Genomic DNA, 20795 nt, shown 5'->3' with positions numbered 1-20795 from the left:
TTTAGATTTGGACTTAAAAAATTGGTTTTTTAACAGTTTCAAATGCATTGTTTAATCTCACATTCTTAAGTTAGTTATACCTAAAGAGTAGTGCTTTTTACGTCATAGTACAATAGTACACATTGAAAAAGGTATCAAAGTCTTTAGAACAAATTAGCTGAAGAAGACACCAGATGTGGATGCAGAAAATATGCAGCAAAGTGGTTGTTGAAAAGCATTCAATGTTAAGAAAGGTTAACCACATATGGGTTTTCCTCATTTCAACATGCAATGCAATTTGCAGGTTAACTTATCAGCTTTCTAGATTTATAAAATAAAACCCAAGTGGAGGTAAGTGAATAAAATAAATGTGGAATTTCTGTTTCTCAAATGAAAGGATGCAGAGAGAGCATTCTGCAATATCAGAAATTACATTTAATGAGGGGTTTTTGAAAGAAAGAAAGAAAAAGGCAAAAAAAAGAGAAATGTGGGTCAATTCATGTTAAATTCAATTCACTTTCCCAAGTCCTCATAAACGGCTTACGGCAGTACGGCTTGACCATGAAAGTGGAGTTTTTTTTTAATGGGAAGAGGGTTGTAGTTCTTACTCTTTTTCAAAATGTGCGGTACAGCCCACTCCCTAGGATGATCTAAACCATCCATGTTTTGGGCCCCAAAAATCATTTCCATAGGATGATCCTAGCCCTCTGATCTATAGAGGGACTGCACATTATGGAAACTTCTATAGATAGGATGGCTAAGATCATCCTATGGAAATTTTTTTTCGGCCTAACCTATTTATGTTGTGGCCCAACAAATGGATGGGTTGGATCATCCTATGGACTGGGGCGAATCATACTTTTAGAAAAATACAGGTTTATACAGTCAAACATCATATAAAATCTCTGTATTTGCATTGTAATTTCCATTAAGCAAGTCAGTGTGAGATTTTGGTTGTTTATAATTCTTTGTTAGAAATGGTATCAGGCCTGAGATTGCTTCTCTAGAACTAATCAACCCATAACATGTAGCAAAGCTGATAATCAAGCCAGTTTCAAGTTAGTCTACCAGTAAAAAAAAGCTGATAATCATGTTATTAGAAAAATAAATTAATGAAGTTATGCACATAAGAAAAGAGAGATCAAAATGAGGTAACAAAGCTGAAAAAATGTTAGATTAATAAATAAAAGGAATTGCTTTTGCAAAGATGAAAATCATGTTAGAGAAATGGATAAGAAAATCTACAGGTGGCAGAGGGTTTGGTCTTTTAGCATTTAGACCTAGCCTTAAAAAAGGGTAAAAGCCAATGTAACCAAGTGACAAAACAACAGAAGGCTACTGATATTGGCACTGCCATGTTTTGATAATTGCAACAACTCAGCTTGTCTTTTCTGTTTAATTGGGTCATGAGAGCTTTTTGGGAACTGTAATAACCTTTTTTTGGTGGGTAACTGTCATAACTTTTGATAGCTGTTTAAATAATAAAATTCACAATGAGTTTGTGCAATTATTAAAACATGGTAGTGCCAGTATCATTAGCCTAAAAAAAACAAAAAGATAAAGAAAAAGAAAAAGGTTACTCCTCCTTGCTAGATGTTAAAACAGAGGTAGGGAAATTTTGGGAAGTTAAAAAGGAATCTTGGTTGGAAAATTGGAATAAGTTATTGCACTTTTACCTCCGATTCAAAACCGCTTAGCCCACTTGGTTTTGGCCTTAATACCAAAAGGAAAAGTCCAAAACCACACGGTTTCTAGCCACAAAACAACTTTCACCAAAATGCATGAGAAAAAAGAAACCTCCTTTTCAAATAACAAAACCGCCTTCCACCTAGCGGTTTTTGTCCCAACATCTAAACAAGTGTCAGTTAGTTGGGGTTACCGATATTGACACTACCATGTTTTGATAATTGCACAAAATCCTTTTGTCTTTTATTATTTAAACAACTGTCAAAGGTCATTGCAGATTTGCAGGTCCCATTAAGCTCCCAAAAGTGCCATTATCAAAACATGGTAGTGCCAATATCAGTAACCTTAGTTGGCCCCAAACATCTATTTATTCTCCCCCTCACACCCAAACTTCCTCCTCCCAACTCCTTCCTTCTCTAGTTTTCATTCTCCCCTTTATCCCAATGTAATAATTCTCCTTTTCCCCCTTAGCCTTCTGTTTCAGTTCTTTTTTTTTTTCTTCTTTTCTTTGAGAATACCGTCTCATCTCATGAGTACTAACTCAACTTGGCTTAAGCTCTATCAAAATGCTAAATAGCCCACTTTTTTTTTGTTGCAGGGAAATGGGTCATTTTGGGTTCTTTGTGGTGGGTTTTCTCTCAATCTTAAAATCTGTCTATGGATATGGTGGGGGTGGTTGGACTAATGCTCATGCCACCTTCTATGGAGGGGGTGATGCTTCTGGGACAATGGGTATGTAATAAAATGAACATTTGTGGCTTTTTTTCACAGGAACCCTTTATTTGTAATGTTGTTTGATTGATGTTTTGTTTTGTAGGTGGGGCTTGTGGTTATGGAAACCTGTATAGTCAGGGTTATGGGACTAACACAGCAGCTTTGAGCACTGCTCTCTTCAATAATGGGTTGAGCTGTGGGTCTTGTTATGAGATTAGGTGTGTGAATGACCCTAGATGGTGCCTTCCAGGCTCTATTGTGGTCACTGCTACCAATTTTTGCCCACCAAATAATGCTCTCCCAAACAATGCAGGGGGTTGGTGTAACCCTCCTCAGCAACATTTTGACCTCTCTCAGCCTGTCTTCCAACACATTGCTCAATATAGGGCTGGGATTGTACCTGTTTCTTTTAGAAGGTATATCTTTATTTAACAGTCCTGAGACATTCTTTGAATTGGGCTCTAAAGTTATGTCTTTTTTGTTTTTCCCCACATCAAATCCTCCTCCTCAGACCTAAAACCCTTTTGTTTATGTGGATGTAGTTTACTTAAAATCATCTCTTGTTAGTGATTCTCACTGAGATTATGTTTTCTCTTTGCTCTGTTTTAGAGCAGAGTATCCTTAAGTGCCATTTATTACCCAAGAAGCATAGCTTATATTTGGTTCTTTTGTGGGTTACTAAAGCCTTCTCTTCTTTCTTAGTCATACTTTTTCTCCTCGTGAATGAGTATTCATGTTGGCTATTGAGATTGGCACTACCATGTTTTAATAATTTCACAGACTCGGTTTGTCTTTTCTTTTTTATTTGGCTTTTGAGAGTTTATCGGGAACTGTAATAACCTCTGACAGCTGTTTGGAAAAGAAAAAACAAGGTGAGTTTCCCGCACTTATTAAAACATGGTAGTGCCAATATCAATAACATCACTGGAATTGATATTGGCACTACCATCTTTTCACAAACTCAGCTTGTCTATTCTTTTTAATTGGCTTTTGAGAGTTTTTTTTTGGGAACTGTAATAACGTTGACAGCTGTTTAAAAAAGAAAATACAAGCTGAGTTTGTGCAGTTATTAAAACATAGTAGTGCCAACATCACATCATTGATATTGGGACTTTGGGAGTAGTTGGGACTACCATGTTTTCACAAACTAAGCTTGTCTTTTCTTTTTAATGGTTTTTGAGAGTTTTTTTGGGAACTGTAATAACCGCTGACCGCTTTTTAAAAGAAGTAAAGACAAGCTGAGTTTGTGCAGTAATTAAAATATGGTGGTGCCAACATCACTAGACTTCTTGTTGGTTATACTGTTTCTGCTGTTATTTTCAATTTATCTTTGATGGTGATTGATTTCCCCTTTTTTGGGTGCTGAGAGCTGTTTTACTTTGGGTCTTGTAGGGTACCATGCAGGAAGAGAGGAGGCATAAGGTTCACCATCAATGGACATTCCTACTTCAACTTGGTCCTTATAACTAATGTTGGAGGGGCTGGTGATGTTCATGCTGTTTCCATCAAGGGTTCAAGGACTGGATGGCAGGCAATGTCTAGGAACTGGGGCCAAAACTGGCAAAGCAACACTTACCTCAATGGCCAAAGCCTCTCTTTCAAGGTCACCACAAGTGATGGGCTTAGTGTAGTGTCCTACAATGCTGCCCCTGCTGGTTGGTCCTTTGGGCAGACCTTCTCTGGGGCCCAATTCAACTAGACAAATGCTAAATTCCAAGGGGGTGCCTCTATATTTAGGTCTACTTGATACTAGTACAGTATAGTGATAGTTGGTATTGGTAGTATAGCTAAGTGTTGGGTCAACATGAAAAGGGCTTATTTTAAGAGGGTCCTTCTCATATTAATTTTATAGTGACTTTCTATTCCCCCTTTTTAAGGGTCTTAGGGATAGAAACTCAAAATAGTAGTGTGATGTTCTGTTTAGGCAGAGGTGGACTTTTACCACCCGCCGTTAGTATACTAATGAGAGACTTATTTTTTGTTTCTCTTCTTTTTTATTTTTGCCTTGATAAGGTCATTGTAATCAGCTGGTTGCTGAATATGTCCTTTGCTCTGTTTGAGTTACTACTCAAGACCGTAAATGTAACTCCATTTACCTAGTAATGAAAAGCAGTTTATGTTTATGTGGTGCTGTAATTTTGTCAATTTCACTATCTTCAAACTGATTTATTGACTAAAGAAGGTTTAGTTATCCATACATGCATTTCAGTTCTTGCTCAGGAGGAAAACTTTAGTTTCGAATTAGGATATGTGATGTTTGAATGACTACCATTAATCTGGAAGCCTATTGTATGATTAGAAGGATTGATGATGTGGGAGTTTACTTTCCAAATCTTTTGTTGGGCCTCTAATAATTAATACTGTTGGTGATTGCATTTTATATAAGGTATTAGAAAATATTAATTATCAGGTGTTGTCGAGCACCCCCGCCCCTTCTAACCACGTGGCACTTCTTTTATCCGACCTTTTGCTTTGCCTTGCCCACTCATGTTATTTTTGCACTAGGTTTCATTCCTATTTCTTTGGCAAAAAGAAAACCCAACGACCTCCTACGAAAGTCTTCTTTCGTACGTCCGCCATTGGTTCCATTGCCACTACCATGTTGCATGGATCCAATGCCTACCACAACGGATTTTACTTCAGAGGCTGAAGAACGTTTCCTATGTACTTACATATATATATATACTTACATCCAATCTGTTCTTCGAACAAAATTAATATTCATATGTATTTTGAACAACATTTTCCAAGATGGTCCTCTGTTATATCACAGAAATTTTGTTTTAAGGATTAGAAATATGAGATTATTTTTGTTTTCGGGATTAGAAATAAGAGAGAATATATTATCAGCAAAGGAACATTATTAGTTCCTAGTCTAAGCAATATGATATAAGAGATTATTAATTTAATAGACCATTAATTATTAGAGTGCCAATTGTGCTTGTTCTGTTGAATGTTCCAAGTAACTACGCGTCAGACTTGCCGATGTAATTTCCGACTTCTTGGTAAGTAACAAATTAATAGCTTGTTTATGCTTGTGTGCTATAGAAATGATTTAATAGGGAAAAACATTCTGTCATGGAGGCTTATGGAATCTTTCTTTCAAGCTTTTTAATATTTGTACTTGAGGAAAAGTCCTAGATTGCTAACATGGCCATCATGTTGAGCTATGAGAGGAGCTGTATATGTATATTTGCTGGATTTGCTAAGGACCATTGCAGAAGGCATTTCGCGGATGGTCTGTTGCATGAGAGAGCAGCCGCATAGGCTAACTTTTCAATAGATTTTGTCTTTATTCATGAGATGGCTGCATTCTCATGCAACAGACAGTCCACGAAATGCCTTCTGCAATGGTCCCTAGCAAATCCCATGTTTGTAACATAATATGAAAACATTGGGTTCCGATGCCTACGCTTGTCATTACTATAAAGCTTTTAAATATAAAATTTCCTATAACTATTAAACACTGGGAAATGATAAATGCGCCTCTTTTCATCCCATGGGACACCCAGTGTACGTGGCAATCAGCCCCTCTGCAGTCATTGATACATTGTTCCTGGGTATCCCAAGTGATGAAAAGGGTCGCATTTATCATTTCCCTTAAACACCTTATAAATGTAAATTTCTTAATAGCATTTAGACATCTATACTACTAAGACTAGGCAAGGGCACCACCATTGGATCCACGTCACCAGATTGCATTTATAATAGAACTGAAAAATGTAAAAGTAAATTAATATCGAATGCACTTTGGTTATGTTGATCGAATGCACTTAGATTATGTTGATCCAATGAGAGTGCCCTTGGGGCTGTTTTTTTCAAGGGTGCCGTTCACTTTAGAATTCCTCTTATACCATCATACAAGGTAGCTCTAGTACCCAATGAAATGTCTAGAACAACCACAAGTTGTTCTAGATTTGAATTGGTGGACAACCACAAGTCTAGAACAATAAGGGTGATCCCGCAACAGAATTGGATGATCCTAAATAGGGGTGCAACTTGGGTCATGGTCAAGCCAAACCCGACAGGTTCAACCTGATTCCATCTCGGGTCAGGTTGGGAAAATCCACAGGTTTAATTTTGGGTTGGGTTAGGGTTGAGGCCTTGAACAATTCGACCCAACCCGACCAAAACTGAACCTGGCCCTTTCCCCTAATTTTATCGTGATCTTCAAAATCTTAGCTACATGGTTTCTTTTATATACTTTTGTTTTCATTTTTTTGCCCCGAGCCAACCCGAACCTCCGACCTGACCCGATTTAGAAAATTGGGTTGGGGTTGCAAGATTTAGAGGCGGGTTGGGTTGGGTTGGGTTAGGGTTGATCCTCTTCAACCCGAGGCTCGGGTTGAGTCGGTTTACGATTGAGGTAATGGCATCTCAAGTTGGGCTAGGGTTGACCTCAACCCGATCCAACCCGGCCTGAGTTGCACCTCTAATCCAAAAGTGTTTATCAGTAAGGCATCTTTAACAGTCCCCCAATAGGATCTACCAAATTAAAGGTCTTAGATTACACATGTGAGGTAAGACCCAAGGTTGATCATTAAGGTCATATCTTAATGTGTTTTCCACTAGTTAACTCATAAAATTTAAGCGCCCCACTCTAAATTTTTTCCTTTTTCCCCCATAAAATATTAATCAAGAAGCACTTTTTTGAATGAATCGTGTGCTGTTTTTTGTTTAATTAACAATAAAAAAGATCCTAACAAGAGAAACTCTGCTTTTGTTTGGCCGAATAAGCAGAATTGGTAGATGAAGTTTTAATAATTTAGTTCTGTCAAATTTACTGTCTGCATTTGCACCTAGTAAAAGCGGTTTTATTTTTTGGGTAGAGAATAAATCCAAGAAAGAAAAATTTCCCTATGTGGATCTGTAGTTGGGTATACTGTCAAAGCTGTTGCAACAACCTTGAAGAATTCAACAGTGGCTTTAATGAAGGAAGTTGAAAACTTACAACCTCTGATACACATGTTTGTTAACTGTCTCTCTTCATTAATGTGATGTTGGGTCGGTGTTTGCTTGGGTTTATTACATAACACATCAGTCAAACCAGTTCTGTTTATTTCTTGTGAAAATGGTGGTCAAGGTTTCATTTTACTAACTGGGTATTTTTATGAATCAAATTTACAATTCTCTCTCTCTCTCTCACATACACACGCGCGCACACACACATCAGGTGCACTTGGTTAATGAGGCCCTGGGGCTGGATTGAAGTTGGATACCTAACAACTAGGCCAAAAGCTCCGGAACATGGAACGCCTGCCTTTAGGCTATGATCTTTAAACTTGTCACATACCAAGCTGGGTCCCACCTACTCCTATACCTAGGCAGCCTCCCACTCAGGGTGGTAAATTTCCACCACACTTCCACATTTGTCGTCCTTGGCGGCCCACTCTGTGACGGCTTTCACTATGGCCTTTTTTTTTTCTAGGTAGCCCTTTCAGAGGTCTCCCCTTCTACGGCTGCTCACTCTAGGGCAACTTTAATATTGAATTTTTGCTAGGTAGCCCTACCTCTCCACATGTTGCTCCTTTTGATACTCGAATATAGGATGATACCAAATGTTAAGTACCTAACTGTTACAACAAAAGCTCCGTAGGCAAGGCCTTTTAAACCTGTCCGATACTAGGCTGGATCCCACCTAGTCTCAAACTTAGGCAGGCCGCAGGCCCCGCTCGGAACCGTAACAATTGAGAAACAGTTTTCTGAGAGGGTAATCTAAGTCCTAGGGGCTTCCATTTTGTTAAAATATAAAAGATTAAATAACGCCATCTCCAAAAGCGAGTAAGTGGTAAGTTTTACACGATATGAGAGCGAAAGGTCCTAAATTCAAACCTCGTTGATAGCAAATATCCACATGCAATCGCCAAACCCAAAAGAGGGGCCACATGTGCCATGTGTAGGCCAGACCCAAAAGAGGGGCCACACATGAAGGGGAGTGTTAAAGTATAAAAGATTAAATAACGCCATCTCCAAGAGCTTAAGCTGTTGGAGTAACTGGTTGTTTAACACATTTTAATAGGTTTCAAGCATTTATCCTGCCTGAACAGACTAATCTACCAGAAAGAAAAAAGCTAATTTTCTGCTGTGTGTTCTTTCTTTTAAATGCCTCCCCCTTGTCTCCTCTTTCTTTGTTTTTAATGGGTTTTAGCTGTGATAGAAGCCCACTATTTTTATCAACTTTTTTTTTTTGATGACGTAGGATGTCCCCACCCCCTTCGGGAGTAGGACTAGTCCCTACGGATACACGCAATGACCCACTCACCACGTGTATAAGGTAAGTTGGGGGGAAGGGGATTCGAACACTCATCAACAGCAAACCCGTGACTTTATGCCGAAGAGCCAACGCCTCGGTGGGTTCATTTTTATCAACTTGCTATTATTTATAACATTAGGAACAATTGCCAATGGATAAGAGAACTGCCAACGGCGGACACACTTTTGAAAAATTGTTAGAGGGATTAAATGGGGGTTATCAAGTCTCTAAAAGGGGGTTATCAACCTTCTAAATGGGGTTATCAAACTCTCAAATGGGGGTTATCAACCCTCGTTAACAAATTTTCAAAATTGTGCCCCCCCCCCCCCCCCCCCCCCTCTTGTATTTTGGTATCCCATTGGCAATTTTTCCTAACATTATTTCCAGAGAATCGTTGAAGAAAAATGAAGCCCCATGTTAACCATGGCCCTTTTTTTCTAAAATTTGCTAACTAACTGCAAGTAAAACAAACACAATTTCTGGGTCTTTTCCCATTTTTTTGAAGCTTTTTTTTTAGACTTAAATTGGCTAATGAAGTGAAAAATTGATGAAATGGGTCTTCATAAAAATGGTCTTTTTCTTCTGATCTTTTAAAATTTCTAGGATGATATTTCTCTCAAACGTTACTGTTCTTCAGATTCAGATCTGAACCAGTATCTTTCTAGCAGAACATATAAACCAATCGGGTAAGAAAATGATAAGACAAGGTGGCTTTAGATAAGGTAAATGATCACAACCCAAGAAGTTTCCTGGAAATTTCAGATTGGTTCCCTGCTGTTCACGGGAGATGCGTTAGTATTTCAAGAAAAATAGATGTAAGACTATTAAAGACTATTGATATGGGCACTACAATGTTTTAATAATAGCACAAACTTAGCTTCATTTGCTTTGAGAGCTTTTTGGGAACTATAATAACCTTTGACAGCATGTACATAATAAAAGACAAGGTGAGTTAGTGCAATTATCAACATATGGTAGTGCCGATATCAGGAGGCTGTTAAAATCTCATCTTCCAAGATTTTAATTGAAACATAATCTTTTATTCTGATGGGTGTTTTGAATTTAAAATTTGCCTTTTTCACTTTTAGTTGTAGACAACACTTTTATATTTTTCTTTTATGAGTATTTTAAATTTTAGAACTTATTTAAATTTGTGTGTTTTTGTTGAAGGGGAATCAGTGACAGTGGCATGCACATGGCTGTCCTATGGTTGAATCACCTTTCCTTTTCAGGGTCCATATCATGATCTTTAATACCCAACTTGAAATTTAACTATTCATGGTGGAAAAAAAGGTAGAAAGTTAAAGCTCAGAGGACTATTTTCATGATCTTTAACAATTCAAACTTGCAGTTTTGCCTTATGGAGTAAAATTATTTCAAAATAAAGCCCATGGGCCCATTAAATTTGAAGAGATTGCATTTGAACTTCAAATTTCAACATTTTGATTCAGATCTTAAAGCAGTGGGCTGAAAAGAATTTCTAGATTTCTTTTGGCTAAATTGGGATTCTCTCTCTCTCTCTCCCTCTCTCTCACACACTGAGTAAGGAATTTAGGAGATTTTAAATGGTGTGTGGTATAGTCCAGTATTTTTCAAAAGAAACTGTACGGTCCACTCCAAAGGATGATCCAAACTGTCAATTTGTTGGGCCAGATTAGACCTGGCAAAAGCGACCCGTGCCCGCGGGTCGACCCGACCCACCCGCAAATTTCCAAGCACGGGTCTGAGTTTTAGTGACCCGTCAAAACTAATCCGCGGGTGACCCAACCCGCAAAAACATGGGTCGGGTCGGGTCAACCCGCGGGCACCCGCAAGTCACTTGGTTTTTTTAAGGGTGGTGATTTGGTTATGCTAATCTAGTTAGATGGCTTTTTTTTCTAATGCAAAGGATGGTGATTTTGTCATGCTAATCTATTTTTTAAGGGTTTGATGCCTGAATAGGTTATGGCTAGCACCATAGGTTGATCCCAACCCTCCGATTTGAATGTTAGAGGGTTGATCACTTGATCCTAACCCTCTATAGATTGGAGGGTTGGGATCAACCTATTGAAATGATTTTTGGGGCACAACCTATTTAGGCTGTGGGCCATCTAATGGACGGTTTGGATCATCCCACGGTGCCGGCCATACCCTACTTTTAAGTTTTAACATTTTCCTAAATTAAAAAAATCGTTTGAATTTAACCACTGTTTGAATTTGTGGGTGACCCGCGGGTTGACCCGACCCACTCGCGGGCCGCGCGGGTCACGTAAATTCTCACCCGCAAAAATGCGGGTCATTTCCTGACCCGACCCGTGTGACCCGCACCCGCAGGTTGACCCGGCCCGGCCCACCCGTCCAGGCCAGATCATAAATAGCCTGTGCTCCAAAAATCATTTCCATTGGAAATCCAGACCTTTTTTTTTCAATTAGGTTGTACATTCCATTTGGGTTTTGTATGGAATTTCTAACATAATTTTTATGGGTCTGTCAGTCATGAATCTTTTACATTAAGCCTGTTAGTTTTAAGATTTATGTATAAGAGGTGGAAGAAGCACATAAGTACAGAACATTTATTGGTAATGTTCTATGTGTGGAAGTAACTTTCGTTTGGTTTATGTTCTTTCATCTACTTTTCTTTTGTTTGTTGTTGGTGGAGTTCTTTGGCTTTCCATCCAAAAAAACACAAGATCATATTACATCACTATCACACTAGGTATATGGGCTTCATTAAACAAGTCCACTATAAATACAAAAGCAAGGCACATGAAATAATAAGAAACTAAGGGGTCATTTGTATATGCGGATTTTAGTTTGAAAACAGTGTAAAATAGGGTTAATGATCACTGTTATTCCTAATCTCTCTCTAGACCGTTTACAAGATTTTGACTGTTTACGCTTCCCCAGGTAAAAAGCTACTGCAGCTTTCGTTTCATCCCAAGTATCGGCGCCCATAGCTTTTGTGGCAGTATTCGATTCTTCTTTTATCGGGTAGAGAGTCTTCAATTCAAAGACGTTCCTCCCAAAATTAAATACATAGTGCTAGAGTCAAGACTCCCCCAAAATGGGTCAGAAGATCACACGGGACATGGCATGGCCCTGTCACCTTTGGTTTTCTGTTTTTCACTCTCTAGGCTCTTTTACTTTTAGAGGATTGAAAGTTATATTTGCACTCCAATTTTTAATAATGGCACTCCTCTCATACTTTCTTTTTTTTTTTTTTTTTTTTTCATATATTTTTCAAGAGGTATTCTAAACAGAAGAGCGCCCTTCCACAAAAGGGTGAAAGGGCGCCCCTGAGTTTAGCATTCCTCATTTTTCAAAATGTCATGTGAAGCATCCAAACCGTTCATTTAATGGGCCTCAACTTATAAAGGCTATAACAAGTAAATCATCTCCATAGGATGGTCCCAACCCTCAGGTCCAATAGAGGGACTGCACATTAGGGCTCCGTTCCAATCACAGTAAAACTGTCCTAAAAAAATAAAATCCTGAGTAAAACTATTACATGGTGTTCTTTGGATTTGCTAGCGTCATGGCAGAAGGCATTTCGCGGATGGTCTGTTGCATCTGACAGCAGCCACAGAGGCTCACTTTTCAGCAGGTTTTGTCTTCATTCACTCTGTGGCTGATGTCAGTTGCAACAGACCACCCGCGAAATGTCTTTTGTGATGGACGCTAGCAAATCCCTATAATCTTTTTCATTTTAAACTTTCCTCTTTTTGTGTTGATCCATAGAGAGTTGCCATGCTTATTAAGTTATTAGGGACTTTCCCTTTGAAGCTCCTTCTTTGAGGACGTTGCTAAGTTGGAGAGATAGAGAATTCCTCTCGCTCTTATGTTCCAGGCAAGCTAGATTTCCTCTTTTAAGCTCAATGTTATGTGTCGATCATCTGAGGGAGGAGCGGATTTTACCCCTAACACACACACACGTACAATAATTACGTTGTAGTTGTATCGAGAATCCAATAATTATTTGGGGAAAGAGGCCATCTCAATTAACAAGAAAATCCAAGTTGATTGTGGATTAAGCTGAAAAAATATTTCACTAATGGATGTGACCAAGTTCATGGTAGGGGTGCAACTCGGGTCGAAAAAAAGATTGGGTCGGGCCAGGTCGACTTTTCCCAACCCGGGTTGAGTTCAGGTTGAGGGTTTGGCAACCGGACCCGAGTAAAATCAGTAATTTTTTAATGATTTTTTTAGTTCTTTTAAGCTTAAAAACTCTAGTAGGGTCGGGTTCGGGATGGAAAAAAGGGTTCCTCGGGTCGGGTCGGGTCGGGTCGAACCTCGTCGGGTTAGAAATCGGGACGGGTCGGAAAAATGGGTTCCTCGCTTCAGGTCGGGTTGGCCTCAACCCAACCCAACCCAACCCGAGTTGCACCCCTAGTTCATGGGTAACTCCATGATAAAATATTTCACTAATCCAAGTTGATTGTTGATTAAGCGGATAAACAATGCCACTCTTATGAAATTCAGTTTGGCTGCTGCAAGAAACAGGTTAACAGGCCAATCCAAGGAGCTATTTCGATTCATTGAAAAAAAAATTATTAATTAAAAATTCTCTTCAAAAATATTTCATGGAAAAAAATTCCTAGGTCAAGTAGGAATCAAATTTCCTAAAGAAAATACGGAATTTTTTTTTCCTACTTCCAAACACACTGTGACTGCTTCAGCTACTTTTGTGAAATCCAGAAATGGACCTTTGAAACATTTCTACTGGCAGGATCGACCGGCCTGTGAAAATACATAATAGATCCCCTAGAATTCATATGGGCACCCAATGTAGTTATCATTGGTCCATCAATTTGACCAATAACAACACAAGATGGTATGTTCAAAGGGACCCACCAAGGAGAACTTTAAGTTTGCTAGAATTTCCCTACCGCATGAGGTTGATTTTGACAAAACATGACAAAGGAAGTGTTCTAAGATAGTCTGATTCATGCATTGCTCATAGCAAAACCGAAAGAAAATGAGGCAGTCATGAATCGAATTGGAGAGACAACATTAAAAGCATAACTAATAGAACAGAAAACCAAGGGTGGTACTTTTTAAGTACAACCTTCACGGGACTTGACAGTCGGGCATCATATAATTTCTCAGAACTTTAAACTTTGAGAGCCGGTAGGAGGACATAAAGAAAAAGGGGCCCTTGAGTTGTGGAAAGTTTGCACATTTGTTGTTTCAAATAAAATGACAAGAATAGCCTTACATTGGGGTCCTATCTATGTGGAGGACAAGAAATAAATGATTTGGAATATTGAAAAAAAATGGACCCAACAAGTATTTCTACACATATTCATTTTCTTGGAAAAAATAGTGCCACACAACATATTATTCCTCTATCAAATTCGAAGAAACTTCAATTGCTTTTTCTCATATAGAGGCTGTTGTTGGATCAAATATCAAGGGTGGTACTTTTGAAGTACAACAACCTTCAAGGTACTTTTGCTTATGTCCTCCAGGTAGAGGCTGTTGTTGGATCAAATATAAAGGCTGATACTTTTGAAGTACAACCTTCACGGGACTTGACAGTCGGGCATCATATAATTTCTCAGAACTTTGAACTTTGAGAGCCGGCAGGAGGACTTGAAGAAAAAGGGGCCCTTGAGTTGTTGAAAGTTTGGACGTTTCGTGTTTCAAATAAAATGACAAGAATAGCCCTACATTGGGGTCCTATCTATGTGGAGGACAAGAATCTATGTGGAGGACAAGAAATAAATGATTTGGATTATTGAAAAAAATGGACCCAACAAGTATTTCTACACACATTCATTTTTCTTGGAAAAAAAAGTGCCACACAACATATTATTCCTCTATCAAATTCGAAGAAACTTCAATGATATTTCTTGCTTTTTCTAATATAGAGGCTGATGTTGGATAAAATATCAAGGGTGGTACTTTTGAAGTACAACCTTCACGGGACTTGACAGTCGGGCATCATATAATTTCTGAGAACTTTAAACTTTGAGAGCCGGTAGGAGGACTTGAAGCAAAAGGGGCCCTTGAGTTGTGGAAAGTTTGCACATTTGTTGTTTCAAATAAAAGGACAAGAATAGCCCTACATTGGGGTCCTATCTATGTGGAGGACAAGAAATAAATGATATGGATTATTGAAAAAAATGGACCCAACAAGTATTTCTACACACATTCATTTTTCTTGGAAAAAATAGTGACACACGGCATATTATTCCTCTATCAAATTCGAAGAAACTTCAATGATATTTCTTGCTTTTTCTAATATAGAGGCTGCTGTTGGATCAAAAATCAAGGGTGGTACTTTTGAAGTACAACCTTCACGGTACTTTTGCTTATGTCCTCCACTTAGAGGCTACTGTTGGATAAAATATTAAGGGTGGTACTTCTGAAGTACACCCTTCACGGGACTTGAGAGTCAGGCATCATATAATTTCTCACAACTTTAAAGTTTGAGAGCCGGTAGGAGGACTTGAAGAAAAAGGGGCCCTTGAGTTGTGGAAAGTTTGCACATTTGTTGTTTCAAACAAGGTTTAAAATTTCGGACCCCACTGAAAACCAAAATTTCAGCGAAATCCGAAATTTGGTAATTTGGTTCCAAATTCCAGACCCAAATTTCGAAATTTCGGCCGAAATTTTGTAACACTTTTAAAAAGAATAAATAATACCATTAAATCGAAATTTCGGACCGAAATCCGAAATTTGGTAAATGGCGAAAAAATGAATTTCGGAAAATTTCGGTTCGGTCGGATTTCGGTCTAAATTTAAAATCATGGTTTCAAATAAAATGACAAAAATAGCCCTACATTGGGGTCCTATCTATGTGGAGGACAAGAAATAAATGATTTGGATTATTGAAAAAAATAAACCCAACAAGTATTTCTACACACATTCATTTTTCTCGGAAAAAATAGTGCCACACAACATATTATTCCTCTATCAAATTCGAAGAAACTTCAATGATATTTCTTGCTTTTTCTAATTTTCATGCCTTGAGAGAGAATTAGGGAAAGCATATGCCCACAACTACCCAAGTGTAATAACCACAGAAAACAAAAAAGCAGAATATAACGGAAGCTTCCAAGAATGACATTTTTATGTAATTTCTTATTCATAAGACCACTTCCTCTGCACTGGACTGCAACATACAAGCAATTTCCATTTAAAAGCTAATTTGATACCTTTCCAATTTTTAAAAGAACACACCTCACTCACGCACTCACTTCGTCAAAACACTCCATTTTCAGCATCTCATCAAAAACCCATCAATGATCAACCCATTTCTCTTTCTCCTCGGAGCTATTGTAATACAATGGAAAAAAAAAATTAAAAAAATCATCAGACACTATATCATCCTCTTTCTCCTTAGCTAATTTTGATGGGTTTCTCTTCCTTCACAAAATTCACATTTGGGTCATCAGATGCCAGAACTTCTATTTAATATTCCTGTCTTTTTTTCAATCTCGAGTCGAATTTTACGCTACTAAATTCAATGACATACAGTGAGAGAAAGATCAAGAATTTCGAAATGGATGAGAGGATGGATACTCTTTCAAGTCATCAACATTGCTTCAAATGGAAGGGAGGGCTAGAGCAAAGCATAGATGGTGTAGAGATGGTGATAGGAAAGCTGCGTATATTTTGTAACTCAGGGAGAGAGAAGGTTAATGAGTGTATGGATTTGGATGAGCTTTCTGTCTTGTTTGATGAGAAGGAACCAAGCTTGGAGGAAGTTTAGGAAGCTTTCTGTGTGTTTGATGAGAAAAAAAATTGGGAATTCCCCAAAAAAAAAAAAAAAAAATTGGGAACCAAGCTTTCTGTGTGTTTCATCATTAAGTTCTATTTTTGGTTTGAGAACTTGAGATACCAATTTTGATTTGTTTAAGTTCATTGAAACTCAACCACTCAGCAGAAAGCAATGGAAATCATTAGAAAACAAATCTTGAAACAAATGGTGCATAAGAAAGGAATAAGAGAAAAGAATGGTGGGAGGAGAAACTTGGGCAGTTGTTTGGTTGGGTTTTGTCCTGTTTTGTAAAGACATATCTCTTAGTTTGAATATGAGATAAGTGCGCAATTGGGATTTCTCTCTTGTAGGTTCCCAGTATCTAAGGGAAGAGAGATCTGTTTGGGAGAGAGAAAGAAAGATAGGGGTGCAAATGCCATTAATAAGGTTTGAGTATGTGAAGTTGTCAGAGGTATATTGTATGGGAAAATGAGAGTGGAGTGTGAAGTTGTAAGAGATTGATGGGCCACGGAAAACTCAAAGGGATCTTGGAGGCTTCAAAATCACATAGCAGAAATCAAGGATTTAGTTCGATTAATCCGGCCTACCAATTCAACATAGACGGTGCTCAGCGAATGAAATGGCGGACGAACTGGCAAAACAAGGTGTACTGAGGGATTCGATGTGTATTCATATCCCACTGGTTGTAACCGGGGATGGGGAAGTGCAGCCCTATCAATTATCAATGATGTAATGTAATTGGGCAATGTCGTCGCCCTGTGGGGACATCTTGTCCCCTGTTTTTTATTGCATTATGATTAATAAAAGTCAATTTTTTCAAAAAGGTGATCAAAAAAGCTTGAGGGGCGAAAAAAAGGCGATAAAAAACGCTCCCTCCCTAGGGCTTCGGCCTAGGGAGGGAGGCGGTTTCTCCCTCTCGTCTTCCTCTCTCTCGTCCCCTCTCTCTCCCACATCTTCCTCTCTCTCGTCTCGTCTCGCTCTCTCTCCCTTTCTCTCTCGCTCGTTCTCCCTCTCTCCCCATTGCTAACCCTCTTTTTACCGTCTCTCCCATGGTTGGACAAAGATAACAGCGGAAGCCCAATCGGGAACCGTGGAGGCAAGATCTGGAACATGGCTTTTTCGTAGTGGCTAGATTTAGGGCCGTGGAGGCAGGATCTGGGGCCGGGGAAGCTGGATTGGGAGCCGTGGAGGCCGAATTTGAAGCCATGGAGGCCGTGAAGCTGGATCTGGAGCAAGAAAAAACCGTGAAGGTTGCCGATGGCCGTGAAAGACCGTGAGGTGCTAGACTTGGAGCATTGGAAGGCAAGCTATAGGTGGTGCGAGGTCGTAGAGGCCGTGGATTATCGGATCCGGCGGTCTTGGAAAGCCGGGGGCTATATATAGGGTGGAATGGCCGGAGCTGGGCTCGAGAAGGCCGGATTTAATGGTGAAAGGGCCGGATCTAGTTAGGGATTGATGGAGAAAATGGATGGGGGATTTGTTGGAGGCTGTGGAAGGGGCCGATGTAAGGAAAATGGTGTTCGGATTCAGGGGAAAAGGAGGAGGTTGGATTTGGAGGTGAGGAAGGTTGTGGATAGCGGCAATGAACCTTGTAGGGTTAAGGTTTGAAGGAGGAGGAAGAGGAGGAGAGTTTTATGGTTGTTAGGATTAGAGTTGATTGAGGAAGGAGGTGGGGGAGTAGTATAGTCTTTAGGGTTACGGTTTAGGGTTAGGGCTAGGAGTATACTTTTGGAAGGGATGATTTTTGGGTTAGTGGAAGTAGGTTTTAGAGAAGATGGTGGAAGAATTTGATATATTTTTAATGGGGAGCCGTCGATGTTTGGTGGTGGTTCGAGGTGGAGGCCGCCGGAGATTGGATGATGACGTTGGGTGGTTGGCTATTGTGCACAGTTAGGGGCGCACAATAGCTCTGGGCCTTTGAGTGGGATTTTTGAAAATTGAATTTGCAAGCGGATTGCAGTGGAGAAATCGGTGTGACATGGCAGGTCACGATCTTGACTTGGGGATCCCACAAATTTGGCACTTTTTGCTGGAATTGATTAAATTGAGGCTATTGGGTAATGTAAAGGGTAATGGGTTTATCTTTTGGGCCAAGGAGAATGCTCCTGGGCAATTCATACTATGTTAATCTAGTGGGACTACTGGTCCCCATTGTAATATTGCTGGTACGAATATATTTGTCAATTTTAAAAAAATAAAAATAAAAGTCAATTTTCAAAAAAGAAAAAAAAGTTGTAAGAGATTGACCAGCATGAAGCTCTTGTAATCTTAGTGTTCTTGCTCATAGTGGAATTTATCTACTCCATAGATGTAGGATTTTACAAAGAACCACATAAATGCTCATGCTTATTTTGTGTTCTTGTGTGATTACCATTTCCTTTTTTTCTTTTTTTTGAATGGCAAAGAATTGAATTAATCATAGAAAGAGAAAAACGGGGACACCCAGCGACCGAGATGGTTACTACAAGAAGAATAAGAGCAAGAGAAAAAGAAAGAAGAAAAAAAAATACAACAAATAACATGTCAAGGAGGGCGGAAGTTGAAAATCTCTACAGGCTCCCAAGCAACTCCATCCCTGGCTAGCCTATCGGCCACCCTGTTAGCCGATCTTCTTACATGCTGGAAGGAGGTGGAAGACCCCACCAAGGAGGGGGACGACTTTCCATCAACCATCTTATAACATTGAGCGAATCACCTTCCACTATGACTTGATCAAGGGTGTTGGGATCAAGTAGCCTAATGCCTTAAAGAATAGCTCTAATATCCACCTCATTGGAATATACGATCCCAACTGGACCTGAGAAAGCCCATTTCATTTCTACACCGTTATCTCTTAGAAGACCGCCTACCCTAGTAGGCCCTAGACTCCCCAAGCTTGAACTGTCAAAGTTCAGTATTAGATAGCCTCGACTAAGAGGGACCCATGCTTGGGAAATGGGCACCCTCTGCTCGTCACTGGTGGAAACCCGTCACTGGTGGAAACCCCTTTCCACTTATGCCATAAATCAAATGCTGAGAAGAACCTGAATTTGCGTAGACCCCTCATCCAAGATATGGTGTGCGCCACTGGATCTCTTCTGGCGCTTATTTTGATCAATAAATACTAATGATTTGATCACGGAGTTGTCACCTTTTTTACGATGAAATGAGGGCTTTTTTTCTTGGCCCTTGGCATTAGCCTCTTTCAGCATTACCCAAATAGTAGTCAGCAATATCACATTCCATAGGATTTTTCCATTTGCACAATGGAGTAAAGGACCAACTTTGTAGCAGAACAGAGAGTTTGGAAGGGAAAATCCATGTTACACCAAATATGCTTAGAATTCTGCTCCACACGTACCTGGCCATTTGCAATGAATGAACATGTTTTCTACCGACTCACCAGATTCCACACATAGTGTGCAATGGTCAATGATCAGCATGTGCCGGTTGTGTAGGTGATCTACTGTTTCTTTTTTTTTAGAGCTGCTATCCACGGGAATGCACATACCCTGGGCGGAGCTTGTATTTTCCACACTTTGGCCGACGGCGGAGCTTGTATTTTCCACACTTTGGCCAACGGCGAAGCTATAGGATTGGATGCTATGATTTAGCGGACACTTTGAATTAATTGCCGGCACATGTGTGCTGCCGTGTCCGACACGACACCCGTGTCCACACTTGTCGACACTCCTTTGGACACTTTTAGACATTGCTAGAAGTGTTACACTTTATGTGGGCATGTGGACACATTTTTGTACCGTGCCAAGTGTGACATTAAGTTTTATTATTAAATATTGTGTTTACCTCTTTTATTACTAAGTATTCTTTTATTATAAATTCTTCTTTTAGCTCTTCTTTAACTAATATTTGTTGCTATATCCCCTCCCATAAACCTAAAACCCTAAACAAACTCTTATTTCACCCGTGTTGGGGGTTTTCTGTGCCCAACACTTCGTGTCCGTGTCCACAAATCATAGATTGGATGTGTAATAAGGTAGTGGAATGATTTGATGCCGAATATCCAGCTTTTGTCTTCACTAGACCTCTTGATATAACAGGTCTCTAGCATTTCTAGTAAGCTTGCAACCCTGTCCAACTCTCCACCACGACTGCAAACAAATCAAGGAAAACTTCTTTCAAAAGAACCTCTCTACACCACTTGTGAGACCAAAACTTTATCCTCTCCCCTGAATACACTGATCAAATCGCAAAACATGATAGTTAAAAAGACTATTCGGGAGATTCTCCTTAGAGATGGAGTTTCGCTGCAAGATAAGCATTATCCAAATTTCTATCTATGATTTGGAAGGTTGTTGGATCAATCTAGGATATTCTTGACAGATCAGAGGAAATAGACTTGTGTTTGTCTTTCTTGGGTTTCGTGGTTCTGTCGAGACAACGGATCTGGGAGTGGATCATCCCCACAGTGAAAATCAACTATGTATTATGGCTTGTGAAAATTGCTAGAGGTCTCTC

The 20795-nt window shown here is 39.4% G+C and overlaps 1 protein-coding gene across 1 annotated transcript; it reads left to right on the top strand.

Annotated features, from left to right (window-relative positions):
• Window positions 1-2022: 2022 nt before the first annotated feature.
• Window positions 2023-4502, top strand: LOC143889646 (expansin-A10-like). The gene is made up of 4 exons (XM_077393927.1): window positions 2023-2110; window positions 2264-2397; window positions 2483-2795; window positions 3772-4502. Coding segments are annotated over exons 1-4 (756 nt in total). The 5' UTR covers window positions 2023-2108; the 3' UTR covers window positions 4079-4502.
• Window positions 4503-20795: the final 16293 nt, after the last annotated feature.

The sequence above is a fragment of the Tasmannia lanceolata genome, unplaced genomic scaffold (assembly GCF_043159265.1).
Source record: "Tasmannia lanceolata isolate RefF3 unplaced genomic scaffold, GAP_Taslan_0.1 ptg000013l, whole genome shotgun sequence".
Classification (NCBI taxonomy): Eukaryota; Viridiplantae; Streptophyta; class Magnoliopsida; order Canellales; family Winteraceae; genus Tasmannia; species Tasmannia lanceolata.
This window is presented reverse-complemented; position numbering and strand designations above follow the sequence as displayed.